Raw genomic sequence first — 15039 nt, forward strand, 5'->3', positions numbered from 1 at the left:
ACACCCTGCTCAGTACAAAATTATGATAATAATATTGACTGCCATTTTAGGTGAGCATGAAGTATTGCTAGGGAGTGGATTTTATTTCACTGTAATTGTATTGTTAAAGATGGGCGGTATAACCTGAAAAAAATGTAATCCTGAGGTAAGTACAACATTTTCTTTTCAGCAATAAAACTCATAAAATCAGTTGTAAAATGAGAGTTTTGTTTCTTTCCTAAAAGAGACTGATGAAACAGAGTAGTTAATGAAGCATTTGAGAACTATCACATGCATCATACAGTAGTAACAGATTGAATATATGCAGTTTAAAAAAATGCTAATAATATATTCTGATTTGACCATAAACAGATGTTAATTTCGTCAAAAATAAGTGATAATTTGGGCAGTAATAGATACTACATGTTCATGTCCCTGTTCCCAACTTAGAATGACTGATGAGTCTGTCAAGTTATACATGTAATTTTGTATAGAAAGAGCTGAAGTGTTAATTATGTAATCAGTTGAGTCTGTGGTTCATGAAATAGTTTTCCACACAGTAGTGTGTCAACAGCTTATTTTTGTATTATTATTGCTCCTAACCAAAGATAGTACAATTTATGAAAGAAGCAGTGGGACACACACTGGCTTGTACTAAACACAGAATCTTGAGTAAATATGGAACTTAATATGTGTTGAAGTATTTAGAGTGTAAATTTAAGCTTTTTGCCCATTGCACACACTTCATTTTGTGAACTTCATATTACCACCAAATAGGGTGACACACTATTGTAGTCTATTTATCTTGTGGTGAAAATATTGGAACTTACATTGTGCCCTGAATGATATGCTCTGAAAACATCTTTCATCAAATTAAATGCAAGTTTACACAAAGATGTTGATAAGTGAAAGTCACAAATAATGTACAGAAAACATTAGAAAAAGTGTTTAATGCTGTGTCACATTTTTTCACAGTAGGTTCTCATTTCTTTTGAAACAATACAGATTTGTAACAATGCAACATATCCTTACTTTAAACTGTAATATTTTTAGCAATGGTATCACAGCAATATACTGTGCACATTCTAAACAACTTTGGATTTTTATTGACATGAAATATTGACAAAGCAATTTTAGTCCATGATCTCTAAAAAATTATATAAGGCACTGCATGCCCTTGACAATACACGCAACTGCAAAACAGCAGGTCTTGTCACACACTATGCTGAAACTGCACAGAACAGGAGTACATTTTTTCCTGAGCAGTATATATATTACAGTCTACTTGCTTGAGTACTGACTTGTATAATAAAGGGAACAAAAAAGATGTCAATGATGACACAAAATAATTATTTTAATATTGTGACAGACAAGTTGTGAAAAAGTATACTGAAATTTGTGATGGAGTTTGACAATATAAATTATTTCACATGTATGCATTTAATACATTAAGCAGCAGAGTGATGTAATAATATTGCTAATACATTTGTATAACTTTGTACCTGAATGTATATTTTCTGTGAGTAAAACCACTCTGCCAGATGCACACAATCTACTTATTTTTAGAATTTGTACATTTCATATGTATGTCTAGTTTGTCATAGTTCTTCATTAGGGTCTACATTTCACTATTTTTTGGACCAGTTGTGTGCAAGATTAGTTGGTATAAATATGGGTGAATGTGAGTACTGTGCCATGTGTGTGGCCACTGTAAAAAAAATGCAGCCTTTTTTCCTTTGAGATGCACAGCCCACCTACCTTAATGTTAATTTAAGATACTGTGCTACTCAAGTTCACACCAAACATTGTTGTTTTGAAGCATTCATGATTTGCTTTTCAAAAATGAAGTCCTCTGTTGAACATCAAAAATACATAAGTTTGACTCTTAAGAATGAAAGAAAGAAAGGGGGCTCTATATCTGCAAATTGTTAAAAAATTATAGTATATTTCCCACAGAGAGATACTGCCTGATTGGCATATCAGCTGCAAGAAAGTGCTTTCAGAGGTGTACGATAATCTTATAGTTGTGCACTATAAATTATTTATTTACTCACTAAGCTAATGAAAATATTTCTTTCACAAAATATTAGTATTATCATTATGATTATGGACAATTACAAATATAAATGCATTGACAGTGAGACAAATAAATAAATTTATTGTCCAGAATCACTGATTTATCTGAGCCTGTGCCCACAAACTCTGTAATGTACAACTTACTGCTCACTGTAGAAGCTGCCACAAATGAGGAAAACAGCAATGCAGGTATGAGGATCAGTGAATTTGCTATAAATGACTGAGTGGCTGCTTCACACAAATAAAATAGGCTATGTTATTGCTGACAAAATTAGTGCCAGTTTTTCTGTTTCAAGTATAACATCTGTCTTTCTGCATACAGATAATTCAGTTTACTAGTCAATGAATGATAACTTGTTTATATTGTTAAGTACAAAACTGTATTTATCACATGCCATATATAAGCAGGAACATACAACAGGTGTCTACACATAAATTTTTGATTATCTTACACCAAGTAAAACTGTAAAGTTGTTTATATGTAAATGACATATTTCTCAGAGATGCCATCACCAGTGACTGTTACATAAAAAAAGAAAGATCCGTTTTAAATACACAACATCAATCAAAAACTGGTGCACAACAGAATTTTGAATTTAAAAAGAAGTGCCACATCCAAGAAAAAAAAAATATTTTACATTTTACATGTTTGTAAATAACACATGGCAAGTGATTATATTTTCTTTCTTATCCAAGTTTCCCATTAACAATCATTTACAATCTAAGACACAAGATAGCACCAACATATAAGAGCTGCTAGAAAACATGTCATTCATGTGTCACTTCAAGCAGCTTTTTTTTTCATGTCCCTACCTGTGGAAGCAACAAAACAAAACAGAAGTTTGTTCTATGTAATAATGTGTATGTATCTGTTTTCTTCTCCTCTCTCTCTCTCTCTCTCTCTCTCTCTCTCTCTCTCTCTCTCTCTCTCTCTGTGTAACTTTCCTTTATTAGATATGGGCCATATCACTAATTAACTAATATCAATAATGGTGGCAATTTTCTCGGTTAGTAAATTCTTCTGTCTTGCAGAACAGTCACTTGAATGAAAAACTGAACACGTTTGGTAATTCCAAGAGCCATGTCAAGCACACACTAGAAGCTCTCACAATTCAGGAACTGATAATAAAATTTATTTTGAATTTTCAATATCTGAACACATTTTATAAGTCTGCTGGGCTGTATATATAACATTTCATGTCCTGTTTGTTCTCAGGTTCTTCTCTTCCAGCTGTATAAATACATCAAGATCTAATCTGAAAAAAAAAACAATGTTTTTCAAAATATCTTTTAGTATTTTGAGTTAACACTAAATATCAACTAACTTATAATATGCACTTGTTATTACCTTTATGCTCCATATATACAGTATTTAATTATTCCATACATTTACTTGTTTTAACATAGTGTTTCACTGACATTTCTATAAAAAGATCCCAAGGTTTGTTCAAAATAAGATTTGCACCAATCTAAAATGCTATAGGGCCACCTGTAGTGGTGATTATCATAACTCAACCTATAATGGGCTATCCTACTATGCACAATACATTTAAAACAAGATTCACAAACCAAAAATGAATTTATTGGAAGATACAAGTATTCTGAAAAGAAAAATCTTGCTGAACAGCTGTTCCCCTGAATTCATCATAGAGATCCCAGTCAACATGATATAACATTAGACATGCCTTACTTTAAAACCATCAACTTCATTAGAGCTCCAGAGGAATAGCCATATGTACTTCATGAAATAATAATACATTTCTTTAGCAATACTAACCACTGACATAGAAAAAATTACAGTTACAGAGTTTCAGATGAACTGTGATGATTTCTCTATACTGCATCAGCGATTCTTGTCGACACCATGTAATACAGTCCAATGAACTGTAAAAGAGAAGATAGCTTTCCTGTATAATTATTAACCCAAATAATACCACAAATAAAAAAATTACCTGCTTCATTCAACAAGAACATTGTAATGTCGATCATCCTCTGCTATAAGGAGCACCTGAGGCCAGTCCTCATTACTGTTTTCAGGATAACAGCATATGTATTCTTCTGTACCATACATTGAAGGTCTTACCACCCGTAATGTTACACGAAGTGTAAAACCCAAAAGGAACATTTCAATCTGCAACAGATATGAAGAAGCATAAGTAAATAATTGTTATTTATGCAATTTGATGTTGATTAAGCATCCACTTTTTGCTCATTTCCTAAAAAAACTATGGGAAATGTTAATATTTCAGAAAAATTTTCTTATTCTCTGAGGGTCATATCTTGTAGTGCCTGTATATGACAAGTTAAAGCTGTACGATAAAGTGATTGGCCATAGTGGTTAACTGAACTACTCAATGAAAAATGAAGAAGTAGAGATATTTCAGCCATAAAAAATTTTGCTATCTTCTTTTGGCTGTCATCAATTTCCTCGTTAAAGTTTTGGCCACTAATGCAGGTAGATTGTGTGTTATTAATTATTGCTGAATTAACAAGATCTAAAGGAAATGTTTTGCTGTTTTTATTTTAGTTGTAGGATTGGTTACTGATGTGGTGATGATGTCACTGAAAAATGTGCTTTTCAAGGTTTCAATTAATATCTCATTTTCAAATATTTTTTTACCCCAGTGTTTCACTGTCTTTTTCTTGTCATTATTAAACCAGTAATTGACAATATGGCAAATTGTAATACTTAATCATGCTGTTATAACCTTTAATCACTAATAAATTGCATGGATATACAAACGTAGAACAATAGCGGGTTACATGCTACCTACTCCGAATCTGTCATTAGACTGCCGTGCCGTGACATGCGGCCGGCGCCGTTCATAGCTAGGTGGCGCTCCCACGCTCAGCCGAGTTGCGGAGCGCCTCTATCGCCGTGTTCGCGTACTGACGTAGCGGCACTTTTAAATATCATGGCACTGTCACAACACTTTTCCCCCCTTGAAAAAAAAACACTCACTTCCTTGGAGACACGGACAGGGCGGAGACATCCATGGCCTCTTGGGAGGCCCCGAGAAGATCCCGCGGAGAAACACGATAGTATGGTCAAAAATGTCCAGGATGGAAGCTTGTGCATGGAACGTGCCTCCTGGACGAGATGATGGGTGAAAACTCCAGAGCAGCATCCATAGGTGGCGTGGACCTGGGGGTGTGCTCCAGCGAGATGGGTCCCGGAGAAGGCAGCGTCGCGACTGGAGCCAGTTCCAGCATACTCGGAAGCGGTAGCGAGGTCGGCTGCAGCAACACATACTGGAGATTGGCAGCAGCGACAGGACTGGCTTCTCGAGCTGGTGGAGCCGAAAGAAGGGGCGGTGGCACCGGCGTGGCCACCACTCGTGGGCGCATCTGGTCGTAATGGCGAACAACCATGCCGTCGTCCGTACGTATTTCACAAAGCCGGCGGCCGCGAAGAGCCTTGACCACCCCTGGAATCCATTTAGGGCGAGATCCATACCCTCGTGCCCACACGTCGGCGCCCACCAAGTATTTTCCCGCACTAGGGGACACAGTACAAGGCCTGGCAGCGTGAAGCAGGTGCAGGAGAGTGCGTGGTTGGTGGCCATGCAAGAGTTCAGCAGGGCTGCGATCACCCAGAGGCGTGAAGCGATAAGAACTCAGAAATTGCAACAGAGCGTCATCTGTGGAAAAATCACTAAGGAATTTTTTCATCTGGCTTTTGAAAGTGCGGACAAGGCGCTCAACCTCCCCATTCGATTGCGGATGGAAGGGTGGTGCTGTAACATGATGAATCCTGTGTCCAGTACAAAAATCACGGAAGGCCTGCGAAAAGAACTGAGGGCCATTGTCCGTGACAATCGTGGATGGAAGACCTTCTAGCGCAAAGATTTTGGACAAAGCCAGCGTCGTCGCCACAGTGGTGGGCGACGGACATCGAACAACAAATGGAAACTTCGAGAAGGCGTCAATCAACAGTAGCCAATAAGTGCCGAGGAAAGGGCCGGCAAAGTCAGCGTGCACCCGTTCCCATGGCTGCGCCGGATCAGGCCACGGAGAGGGCATTGTACGGGGTGCAGCCAGTTGTTGAGCACACTGACCATACACAGCGATCATGCGGGCGATGTCCGAATCAATACCGGGCCAATAAATGTGCCTGTGGGCCAGGGACTTAGTCCGTGAAATCCCCCAATGGCATTCATGCAACAGTTTGAGAACATCTTTGCGAAGAGAGGCTGGCACCACGACCCGTGGAGAGGCGCCATCCTTGGCCAGAAGCACAACACTCTCACGAACAGACAGATGAAGGCGCAAGGCATGGTAGTTGCGAAGGGGATCCGATGCCCGGCCCTTGGTCCTGTCCGGCCAACCCTGTTGAACAAAACCCATCACCTGACGCAGGACCGGGTCCCGCGCAGTAGCTGACGCGACCTGCGAACCTGTAAGTGGAAAACTCTCGACCGCACGACGTTCTTCCTCATCAATGTGGAAACAGAGTAGTTCATCGTGATCGAAAACCGGGTCGGGGCCCATCGGTAAACGCGACAATGCATCAGCATTGGTGTGCTGGGCCGTGGGGCGATAGTGAATCTCATAGTGAAAACGAGACAAGTACGAGGGCAGTTCAATAAGTAATGCAACACATTTTTTTCCTCTGCCAATTTTGGTTGAAAAAACCGGAAATTTTTTGTGGAATATTTTCAAACATTCCCGCTTCGTCTCGTATAGTTTCATTGACTTCCGACAGGTGGCAGCGCTGTACGGAGCTGTTAAAATGGCGTCTGTAACGGACGTGCGTTGCAAACAACAGGCAGTGATCGAGTTTCTTTTGGCGGAAAACCAGGGCATCTCAGATATTCATAGGCGCTTGCAGAATGTCTACGGTGATCTGGCAGTGGACAAAAGCACGGTGAGTTGTTGGGCAAAGTGTGTGTCGTCATCGCCGCAAGGTCAAGCAAGACTGTCTGATCTCCCGCGTGCGGGCCGGCCGTGCACAGCTGTGACTCCTGCAATGGCGGAGCGTGCGAGCACACTCGTTCGAGATGATCGACGGATCACCATCAAACAACTCAGTGCTCAACTTGACATCTCTGTTGGTAGTGCTGTCACAATTGTTCACCAGTTGGGATATTCAAAGGTTTGTTCCCGCTGGGTCCCTCGTCGTCTAACCGAACACCATAAAGAGCAAAGGAGAACCATCTGTGTGGAATTGCTTGCTCGTCATGTGGCTGAGGGTGACAATTTCTTGTCAAATATTGTTACAGGCGATGAAACATGGGTTCATCACTTCGAACCTGAAACAAAATGGCAATCAATGGAGTGGCGCCACACCCACTCCCCTACCAAGAAAAAGTTTAAAGCCATACCCTCAGCCGGTAAAGTCATGGTTACAGTCTTCTGGGACACTGAAGGGGTTATTCTGTTCGATGTCCTTCCCCATGGTCAAACGATCAACTCTGAAGTGTATTGTGCTACTCTTCAGAAATTGAAGAAACGACTTCAGCGTGTTCGTAGGCACAAAAATCAGAACGAACTTCTCCTTCTTCATGACAACGCAAGACCTCACACAAGTCTTCGCACCTGAGAGGAGCTCACAAAACTTCAGTGGACTGTTCTTCGTCATGCCCCCTACAGCCCCGATCTCGGACCGTCGGATTTCCACATGTTTGGCCCAATGAAGGACGCAATCCGTGGGACGCACTACGTGGATGATGAAGAAGTTATTGATGCAGTACGACGTTGGCTCCGACATCGACCAGTGGAATGGTACCGTGCAGGCATACAGGCCCTCATTTCAAGGTGGCGTAAGGCCGTAGCATTGAATGGAGATTACGTTGAAAAAAGGTGTTGTGTAGCTAAAAGATTGGGGAATAACCTGGTGTATTTCAATGCTGAATAAAACAACCCCTGTTTCAGAAAAAAAATGTGTTGCATTACTTATTGAACTGCCCTCGTATAAGGCCCAACGTTGCAGGCGGTGAGCTGCCTTATCCGGAAGCGACGCCGATGGGCTGAACAGAGAGACCAGCGGCTTGTGGTCGGTGATGAGGTGAAACTTAGAACCATACAAAAAAACGCTTAACTTTTTTAGAGCATAAATGATAGCGAGCGCCTCCTTTTTGATTTGAGAGTAAGGCCGTTGGGCATCGTTAAGGGTCTTGGAAGCATAGGCGATGGGTCGTTCCGACCCATCCTCATACCGATGGGCAAGAACAGCCCCTAGGCCATACTGTGACACATCAGTCGCCAGAACCAAGTGCTGACCCGGACGGAATGTGGCAAGACAAGGCACCGACTGCAAATGAGCCTTCAGGTGGACAATAGCCTGCTCACACTCGTCGGACCAACAGAAAGGAACGTTTTTGCGTAACAGCTGATGCAGAGGATGAGCTACCGCCGCCGTGGATGGAATGAATTTGTGATAATAAGCAATCTTGCCTAGAAACGCCTAAAGTTCTTTGACTGTAGACGGCCGGGGTAGAGCGGTAATGGCCGCAACGTGCTGTTGTAGAGGACGTATACCCTCACGGGACAAGTGGAAACCAAGATACACAATGGAGGGTTGGAAGAACTGTGACTTGTCCAGATTGCACTTCAACCCAGCCGAATGCAGAACCCGAAACAGTGAACGCAAATTGCGAAGGTGCTCCTCAGTGGATGCCCCCGTGACAACAATGTCATCCAGGTAGTTGATGCAGCCGGGAACGGAAGTGGTGAGCTGTTCCAAAAACAGCTGAAAAATGGCCGGTGCACTAGCGACGCCAAATGGTAACCGCTGGTACTGATACAACCCACAAGGAGTGTTGATGATGAGAAATTCCTTGCAAGAAGCATCCAACGGCAACTGATGGTACACCTCCGATAAGTCAAGTTTGGAAAAGAACTGGCTCCCTGCGAGCTTGGTAAATAACTCCTCAGGACGGGGAAGAGGATAAGTGTCAATGAGGCTCTGAGCATTGACAGTGGCTTTAAAATCACCACACAATCGCAGACTCCTGTTTGGTTTAGAAACCACCATGATTGGCGATGTCCATTCGCTGGAGGTAACAGGAAGGAGAATCCCTGAAGCTGTTAACCTGTCTATCTCAGCCCTTGACAGGTGCACACAACGCCATCGGAATAGGGCGTGCCTGGAAAAACTTAGGGCGAGCCGTAGGTTTAAGAGTAATGTGGGCTTCAAAATCCTTGGCACAACCCAGACCAGCAGAGAACATGGACGAGAATTCCGAACACAATCCATCCAGCTGTTGATACGGAATATCCTCAGATATGAAGTGCACATCATCATCAATGGAGGACCCGAACAACTGGAAAGCATCATAACCGAACAGGTTTTCAGTGCCCACATTATCCACCACATAAAACGTGAGGGGCCTAACAACAGACTTGTAGGCAGTGAAAGCATCAAACTGGTCAACGATAGGAATTTTCTGCTTATTATAAGTTCGCAGATTTCGCGTAACTGGAGACAAGGGAGGGGAGCACAACTCCAAATACGTGTGAGAATTAATAAGAGTTACCGCAGAGCCAGTGTCCACTTGCATGCGAATGCCTTTATCCAGAACACGAACAATAACAAACAACTTATTTGTTTGAGAAAGCACACAGTTAACATCCATGTCCGATGCCTCGTCCTCGTCGACAGGAACTTTAGGGGACTGACACACAGAAGCAATGTGGCCTTTTTTCCTACATGAATTACACGTGGCCCAACGTTTTGGACACGCGGTCCTGTCATCCTGTACGAAACAACATGGACAAGAAGGAAGTGCGGAACGAACTTGCTTCTGTGGTTGCAGTTTTCGCTGCGAGCGTGGCGGCCCAACGCGACGTTGTTTACGCGAGTGAACCGCCGCCACATCGTCGTTCCCCTGTGAAACAGGCAAATTGTCCATGTCTAAAGTGGTCTATACAGCGCCTACATCACACCACACGTCTATTTGCGCACCAGCAGTGTGAGACACTTCAAAAGATTGAGTGATGCTTAGAACTTCCGACAACGACGGGTTTGGCAGTTGTAAGGCACATTGCCAAACTTCTTTATCAGGAGCAAGCCGTAGAATAGCGTCCCTAACCATTGAATCAGCGTAAGACTCATGATGAGTGTCCGTGACAAAGTGACATTTCCTACTCAGACTGTGTAGTTCCGTCGCCCAAGCCCGGTAAGATTGATGGGGCTGTTTACGACACTGGTAGAACGCCACGCGGGTGGCAACGACGTGGGTGTTTTTTTGGTAATAGTTAGACAATAAGTCACACATTTCTTGAAAGACAGAGAGGCAGGTTCCCGCAGAGGGGCTAACTGAGATAGCAGCTGATAGATCCGTGGGGAAATCCAAGATAGAAATAACGACTTACACATAGGAGTGTCGACAACGCCGAAAGCCAAGAAGTGTTGCTGCAAATGCTTCTCATAATCCTCCCAGTCTTCAGCGGCCTCGTCGTAAGGAGGGAATGGAGGTGGCGAAGAGGAAGACAGACGATGAGTAAGCGACGTCGACAACACCTGAATAGCAGCCGTCAGCTGTGTTTGTTGTTCAATGAGCGCTTGCATAAGCTGTTCCATGTCTGCCCCGACACGAACACACAATTCCACAACGCAGGGAAAAAAATATCTGACCTCATCGCCAAAAAGTGTTATAACCTTTAATCACTAATAAATTGCGTGGATATACAAACGTAGAACAATAGCAGGTTACATGCTACCTACTCCGAATCTGTCATTAGACTGCCATGCCGTGACATGCGGCCGGTGCCGTTCATAGCTAGGTGGCGCTCCCGCACTCAGCCGAGTTGTGGAGCGCCTCTATCGCCGTGTTCGCGTACTGACGTAGTGGCACTTTTAAATATCGTGGCACTGTCACAACACATGCTTCTATTGAGATATTACAGTAAATAACTAAGTAGGTATATGTATCAATCATGTAGAAAAAAAAAAGAGACAGATTGCTACTTACTGTTAGAAGACATGTCAAGTTGCAGACAGGCACAGTTAAAAGACATTCACATATAACTTTTAGCCACAGCCTTTCTCAGTAAAAGTGAGACAAATGCACACACAAACAAGCACACCCCATGCACACATGACTGCCGGCTTCAGCATTTCAGACTGGAATGCATCATGTGGGATGCAAGCAGCAATCTGGAGGGTGTGGGAAAGGGATAGTAGTGTATGGGTGGGGAGAGAGATGAATGCTCCCTAGTGGAATTTGCAGGGACTACACTGTCAACAGTTGCAGTGTCAGTAGGTTGTGGGGCAGAGAGGTAGGGAAAAAAGGAGCAAAACAGGAGAGGAATGGGAAAGATGGGCAGATGCATTGGCAGAGGGCGGCAAATAAACACGGTGGGAAATGAGAATAGGGAGAAGATGACAGCACAGAGGGGATGGAAACTATTGGTTGGAGATAATGGGGACAGTATGTTGCCATAGGTTGATGCCAGGATAATTACAGGAGCAGAGAATTTGTTGTAAGGACAACTCCAATCGGTGCAGTTCAGAAAAGCTGGTGGTGGAGGTAAGGATCCAGATGGTTCAGGTAGTGAAGTATCCATTGAAAAAAGTGTGTCATGTTCAGCTGCATGTTGTGCCACAGGGTGGTTTACTTTGCTCCTGGCCACAGTTTGGCGGTGGCCATTCATCCTGGTAGTCGGTAGTCATACCAATATAAGAAGCTGTGCAATGATTGCAGCAGAGCTGGTAACACTCCTTTGTGGCTGGTTATTGGGTGGTGGTGGGAGGATTGTGGCTGTGAGTGGAAATGGCACAGAAGATCTGTTTGCGGATTAGGTCTGGGGGACAGTGCTTGTCAGCAAAGGCCTTGGTGAGACCCTCAAGCATACTGAGCAAGGGAGTAGATATGTGTGGCATATTTCTTTGTGGATTTAACTGAAACATACATTTGGGGTTAACTACTCAGTGGTTTAGTTAAACCCACAAAAAAACATGCCATGTACCTACTTTTGTATTTACCGTCATGTGTCAATAGAAGCATGATTAATTATATTTACTAGGCATACTGTCAATTATTGGGTTGATAATGCCAATAAAAAGACAGCAAACCAGCAATTATGGAGATTTTCCATCAGAAATGCTGAAAGATGCATTCAGTCAACACATCCACAAACAAATTTCCTTGTGAATATAAGAAAGAAGCACGATTATTTCAAGAGAAATTCTTAAACAAATGAAGACAAAAAGCTTTTGCCTTAGGAATTGTCAAGATAAAATTTTGAGTCATCAAATGAATATTTGAAAGGTTCATAGAAATGGAAGAAAACACACTTTGTAACTTATTTACTTATTTATTTATTTAACTACATTATTACTGCATGCAACACCCAATGCGGCTTAGGCACAAAAATTGTAAGAAGTTTGTCAAGTGGATCTGCTAAATGGAATGAAAAATTTATGTTGGAGAACTGGGAAAGGCAGAAAATGATGATGTTTGGTTTTGTAGTGTGTTCAACTGCATGGTCATCATCGCCTGTACAAAACCCCAATTTTTTTACAGTCCAATATTTATACATAGTCCAATCAAGCCACTGTCATGAATGTTGATGAGGAGGAGGATGAAATGATGAGGGCAACACAAACACCCTGTTCCCGGGTGGAGAAAATACCCAACCCGATTGGGAATTGAACCCAGGACCCTGTGATCCAGTGGCAACAACGGTAGTCGCTAGACCACGAGCTGTGGATGAAAGGCAGAACATGACAGGAGAGGAATGGCTCAGGGTGTTCATCAAACAAAACCAACTCTCAGTGAAAATAGAAACATGAAATGCAAGATGTACACAAACTGGATGGGGCAGAAGCAACCACTGTGTAGAAATAACCAAATGTACTGGCTCAGGCAGCAGAGTACTTGAACCAGCTACATCTGTGACAATAGTTGCAGTAATCAGTGTTTCAGAAACAGCTCCATCCTCATTATCTGTATTTCTTAGGATATACTGTAAGGATCATCTGCTGCACAATGCCATATCTGGGGTTAGATCGACAGTTTCACTAGCTCTATAGCAATTCCTCAAATGTGAATAGCCTGGCAAAAAAATCCTAAACTCATGATACTGGACACAAAAGCATAAATGTTACATCATATGCAAAAGATAATGGTATTAATTTGCTTGCTCTACCATTTCACATGTGTGAGTGTTTGCTTCTTTCAAAAATTATGTAACACAGCATGTTTTGATCTTGTGGCAAGTACAGCCACAATCTATAAGTTTGCTGTACTGGCTGGCATATCATACTTTCTCACCTACTCCAACCAAATATTTGCAGGAGTTTTTGGGGCTGCAGTATTTAAACACCAAACAGAGATATACACTCCTGGAAATTGAAATAAGAACACCGTGAATTCATTGTCCCAGGAAGGGGAAACTTTATTGACACATTCCTGGGGTCAGATACATCACATGATCACACTGACAGAACCACAGGCACATAGACACAGGCAACAGAGCATGCACAATGTCGGCACTAGTACAGTGTATATCCACCTTTCGCAGCAATGCAGGCTGCTATTCTCCCATGGAGACGATCGTAGAGATGCTGGATGTAGTCCTGTGGAACGGCTTGCCATGCCGTTTCCACCTGGCGCCTCAGTTGGACCAGCGTTCGTGCTGGACGTGCAGACCGCGTGAGACGACGCTTCATCCAGTCCCAAACATGCTCAATGGGGGACAGATCCGGAGATCTTGCTGCCCAGAGTAGTTGACTTACACCTTCTAGAGCACGTTGGGTGGCACGGGATACATGCGGACGTGCATTGTCCTGTTGGAACAGCAAGTTCCCTTGCCGGTCTAGGAATGGTAGAACGATGGGTTCGATGACGGTTTGGATGTACCGTGCACTATTCAGTGCCCCTCGACAATCACCAGTGGTGTACGGCCAGTGTAGGAGATCGCTCCCCACACCATGATGCCGGGTGTTGGCCCTGTGTGCCTCGGTCGTATGCAGTCCTGATTGTGGCGCTCACCTGCACGGCGCCGAACACGCATACGACCATCATTGGCACCAAGGCAGAAGCGACTCATCGCTGAAGACGACACGTCTCCATTCGTCCCTCCATTCACGCCTGTCGCGACACCACTGGAGGCGGGCTGCACGATGTTGGGGCGTGAGCGGAAGATGGCCTAACGGTGTGCGGGACCGTAGCCCAGCTTCATGGAGACGGTTGCGAATGGTCCTCGCCGATACCCCAGGAGCAACAGTGTCCCTAATTTGCTGGGAAGTGGCGGTGCGGTCCCCTACGGCACTGCATAGGATCCTACGGTCTTGGCGTGCATCCGTGCGTTGCTGCGGTCCGGTCCCAGGTCGACGGGCACGTGCACCTTCCGCCGACCACTGGCGACAACATCGATGTACTGTGGAGACCTCATGCCCCACGTGTTGAGCAATTCGGCGGTACGTCCACTCGGCCTCCCGCATGCTTACTATACGCCCTCGCTCAAAGTCCGTCAACTGCACATACGGTTCACATCCAAGCTGTCGCGGCATGCTACCAGTGTTAAAGACTGTGATGGAGCTCCGTATGCCACGGCAAACTGGCTGACACTGACGGCGGCGGTGCACAAATGCTGCGCAGCTAGCGCCATTCGACGGCCAACACCGCGGTTCCTGGTGTGTCCGCTGTGCCGTGCGTGTGATCATTGCTTGTACAGCCCTCTCGCAGTGTCCGGAGCAAGTATGGTGGGTCTGACACACCGGTGTCAATGTGTTCTTTTTTCCATTTCCAGGAGTGTATTTGCACATGAAGACTATATGGCAGCTAATTTGACTGAACTGCTTTTGCAAACTGATTCCTACCAAAAAATTGATTTGCCATCTCCTTCCATGGTTGATGTTTCTGAGATCATAACTGCAGACCTGAACATTCCTTAGCCTACTGAAGACTAACGGATTTTTTACTCATCCTCAGCAATACATCTTTCTTCACAGGAAGACAGCATGGTGTTTTCTACAAGGAATTTTGTGACTGAATGGCTACAGAAAAGATGCTACAACTTTCAAGGATTATGTTG

At 43.6% G+C, this 15039-nt stretch overlaps 1 protein-coding gene across 1 annotated transcript in view; it reads right to left on the minus strand.

Moving 5' to 3' along the window:
- Positions 1-911: 911 nt before the first annotated feature.
- The window catches only part of LOC126249193 (uncharacterized), a 231976-nt gene continuing 217848 nt past the window's right edge, over positions 912-15039 (minus strand). Inside the window, exons 10-11 of the mRNA XM_049950847.1 lie at positions 4008-4186; positions 912-3311 (exon numbers count right to left, since the gene is read on the minus strand). Of these exons, the coding sequence (XP_049806804.1) occupies positions 4013-4186 (174 nt within the window). The 3' untranslated portion in view covers positions 912-3311; positions 4008-4012. The remainder of the gene's footprint in view (positions 3312-4007; positions 4187-15039) is intronic.

Source organism: Schistocerca nitens, chromosome 3 (genome assembly GCF_023898315.1).
Source record: "Schistocerca nitens isolate TAMUIC-IGC-003100 chromosome 3, iqSchNite1.1, whole genome shotgun sequence".
Taxonomy (NCBI): domain Eukaryota; kingdom Metazoa; phylum Arthropoda; class Insecta; order Orthoptera; family Acrididae; genus Schistocerca; species Schistocerca nitens.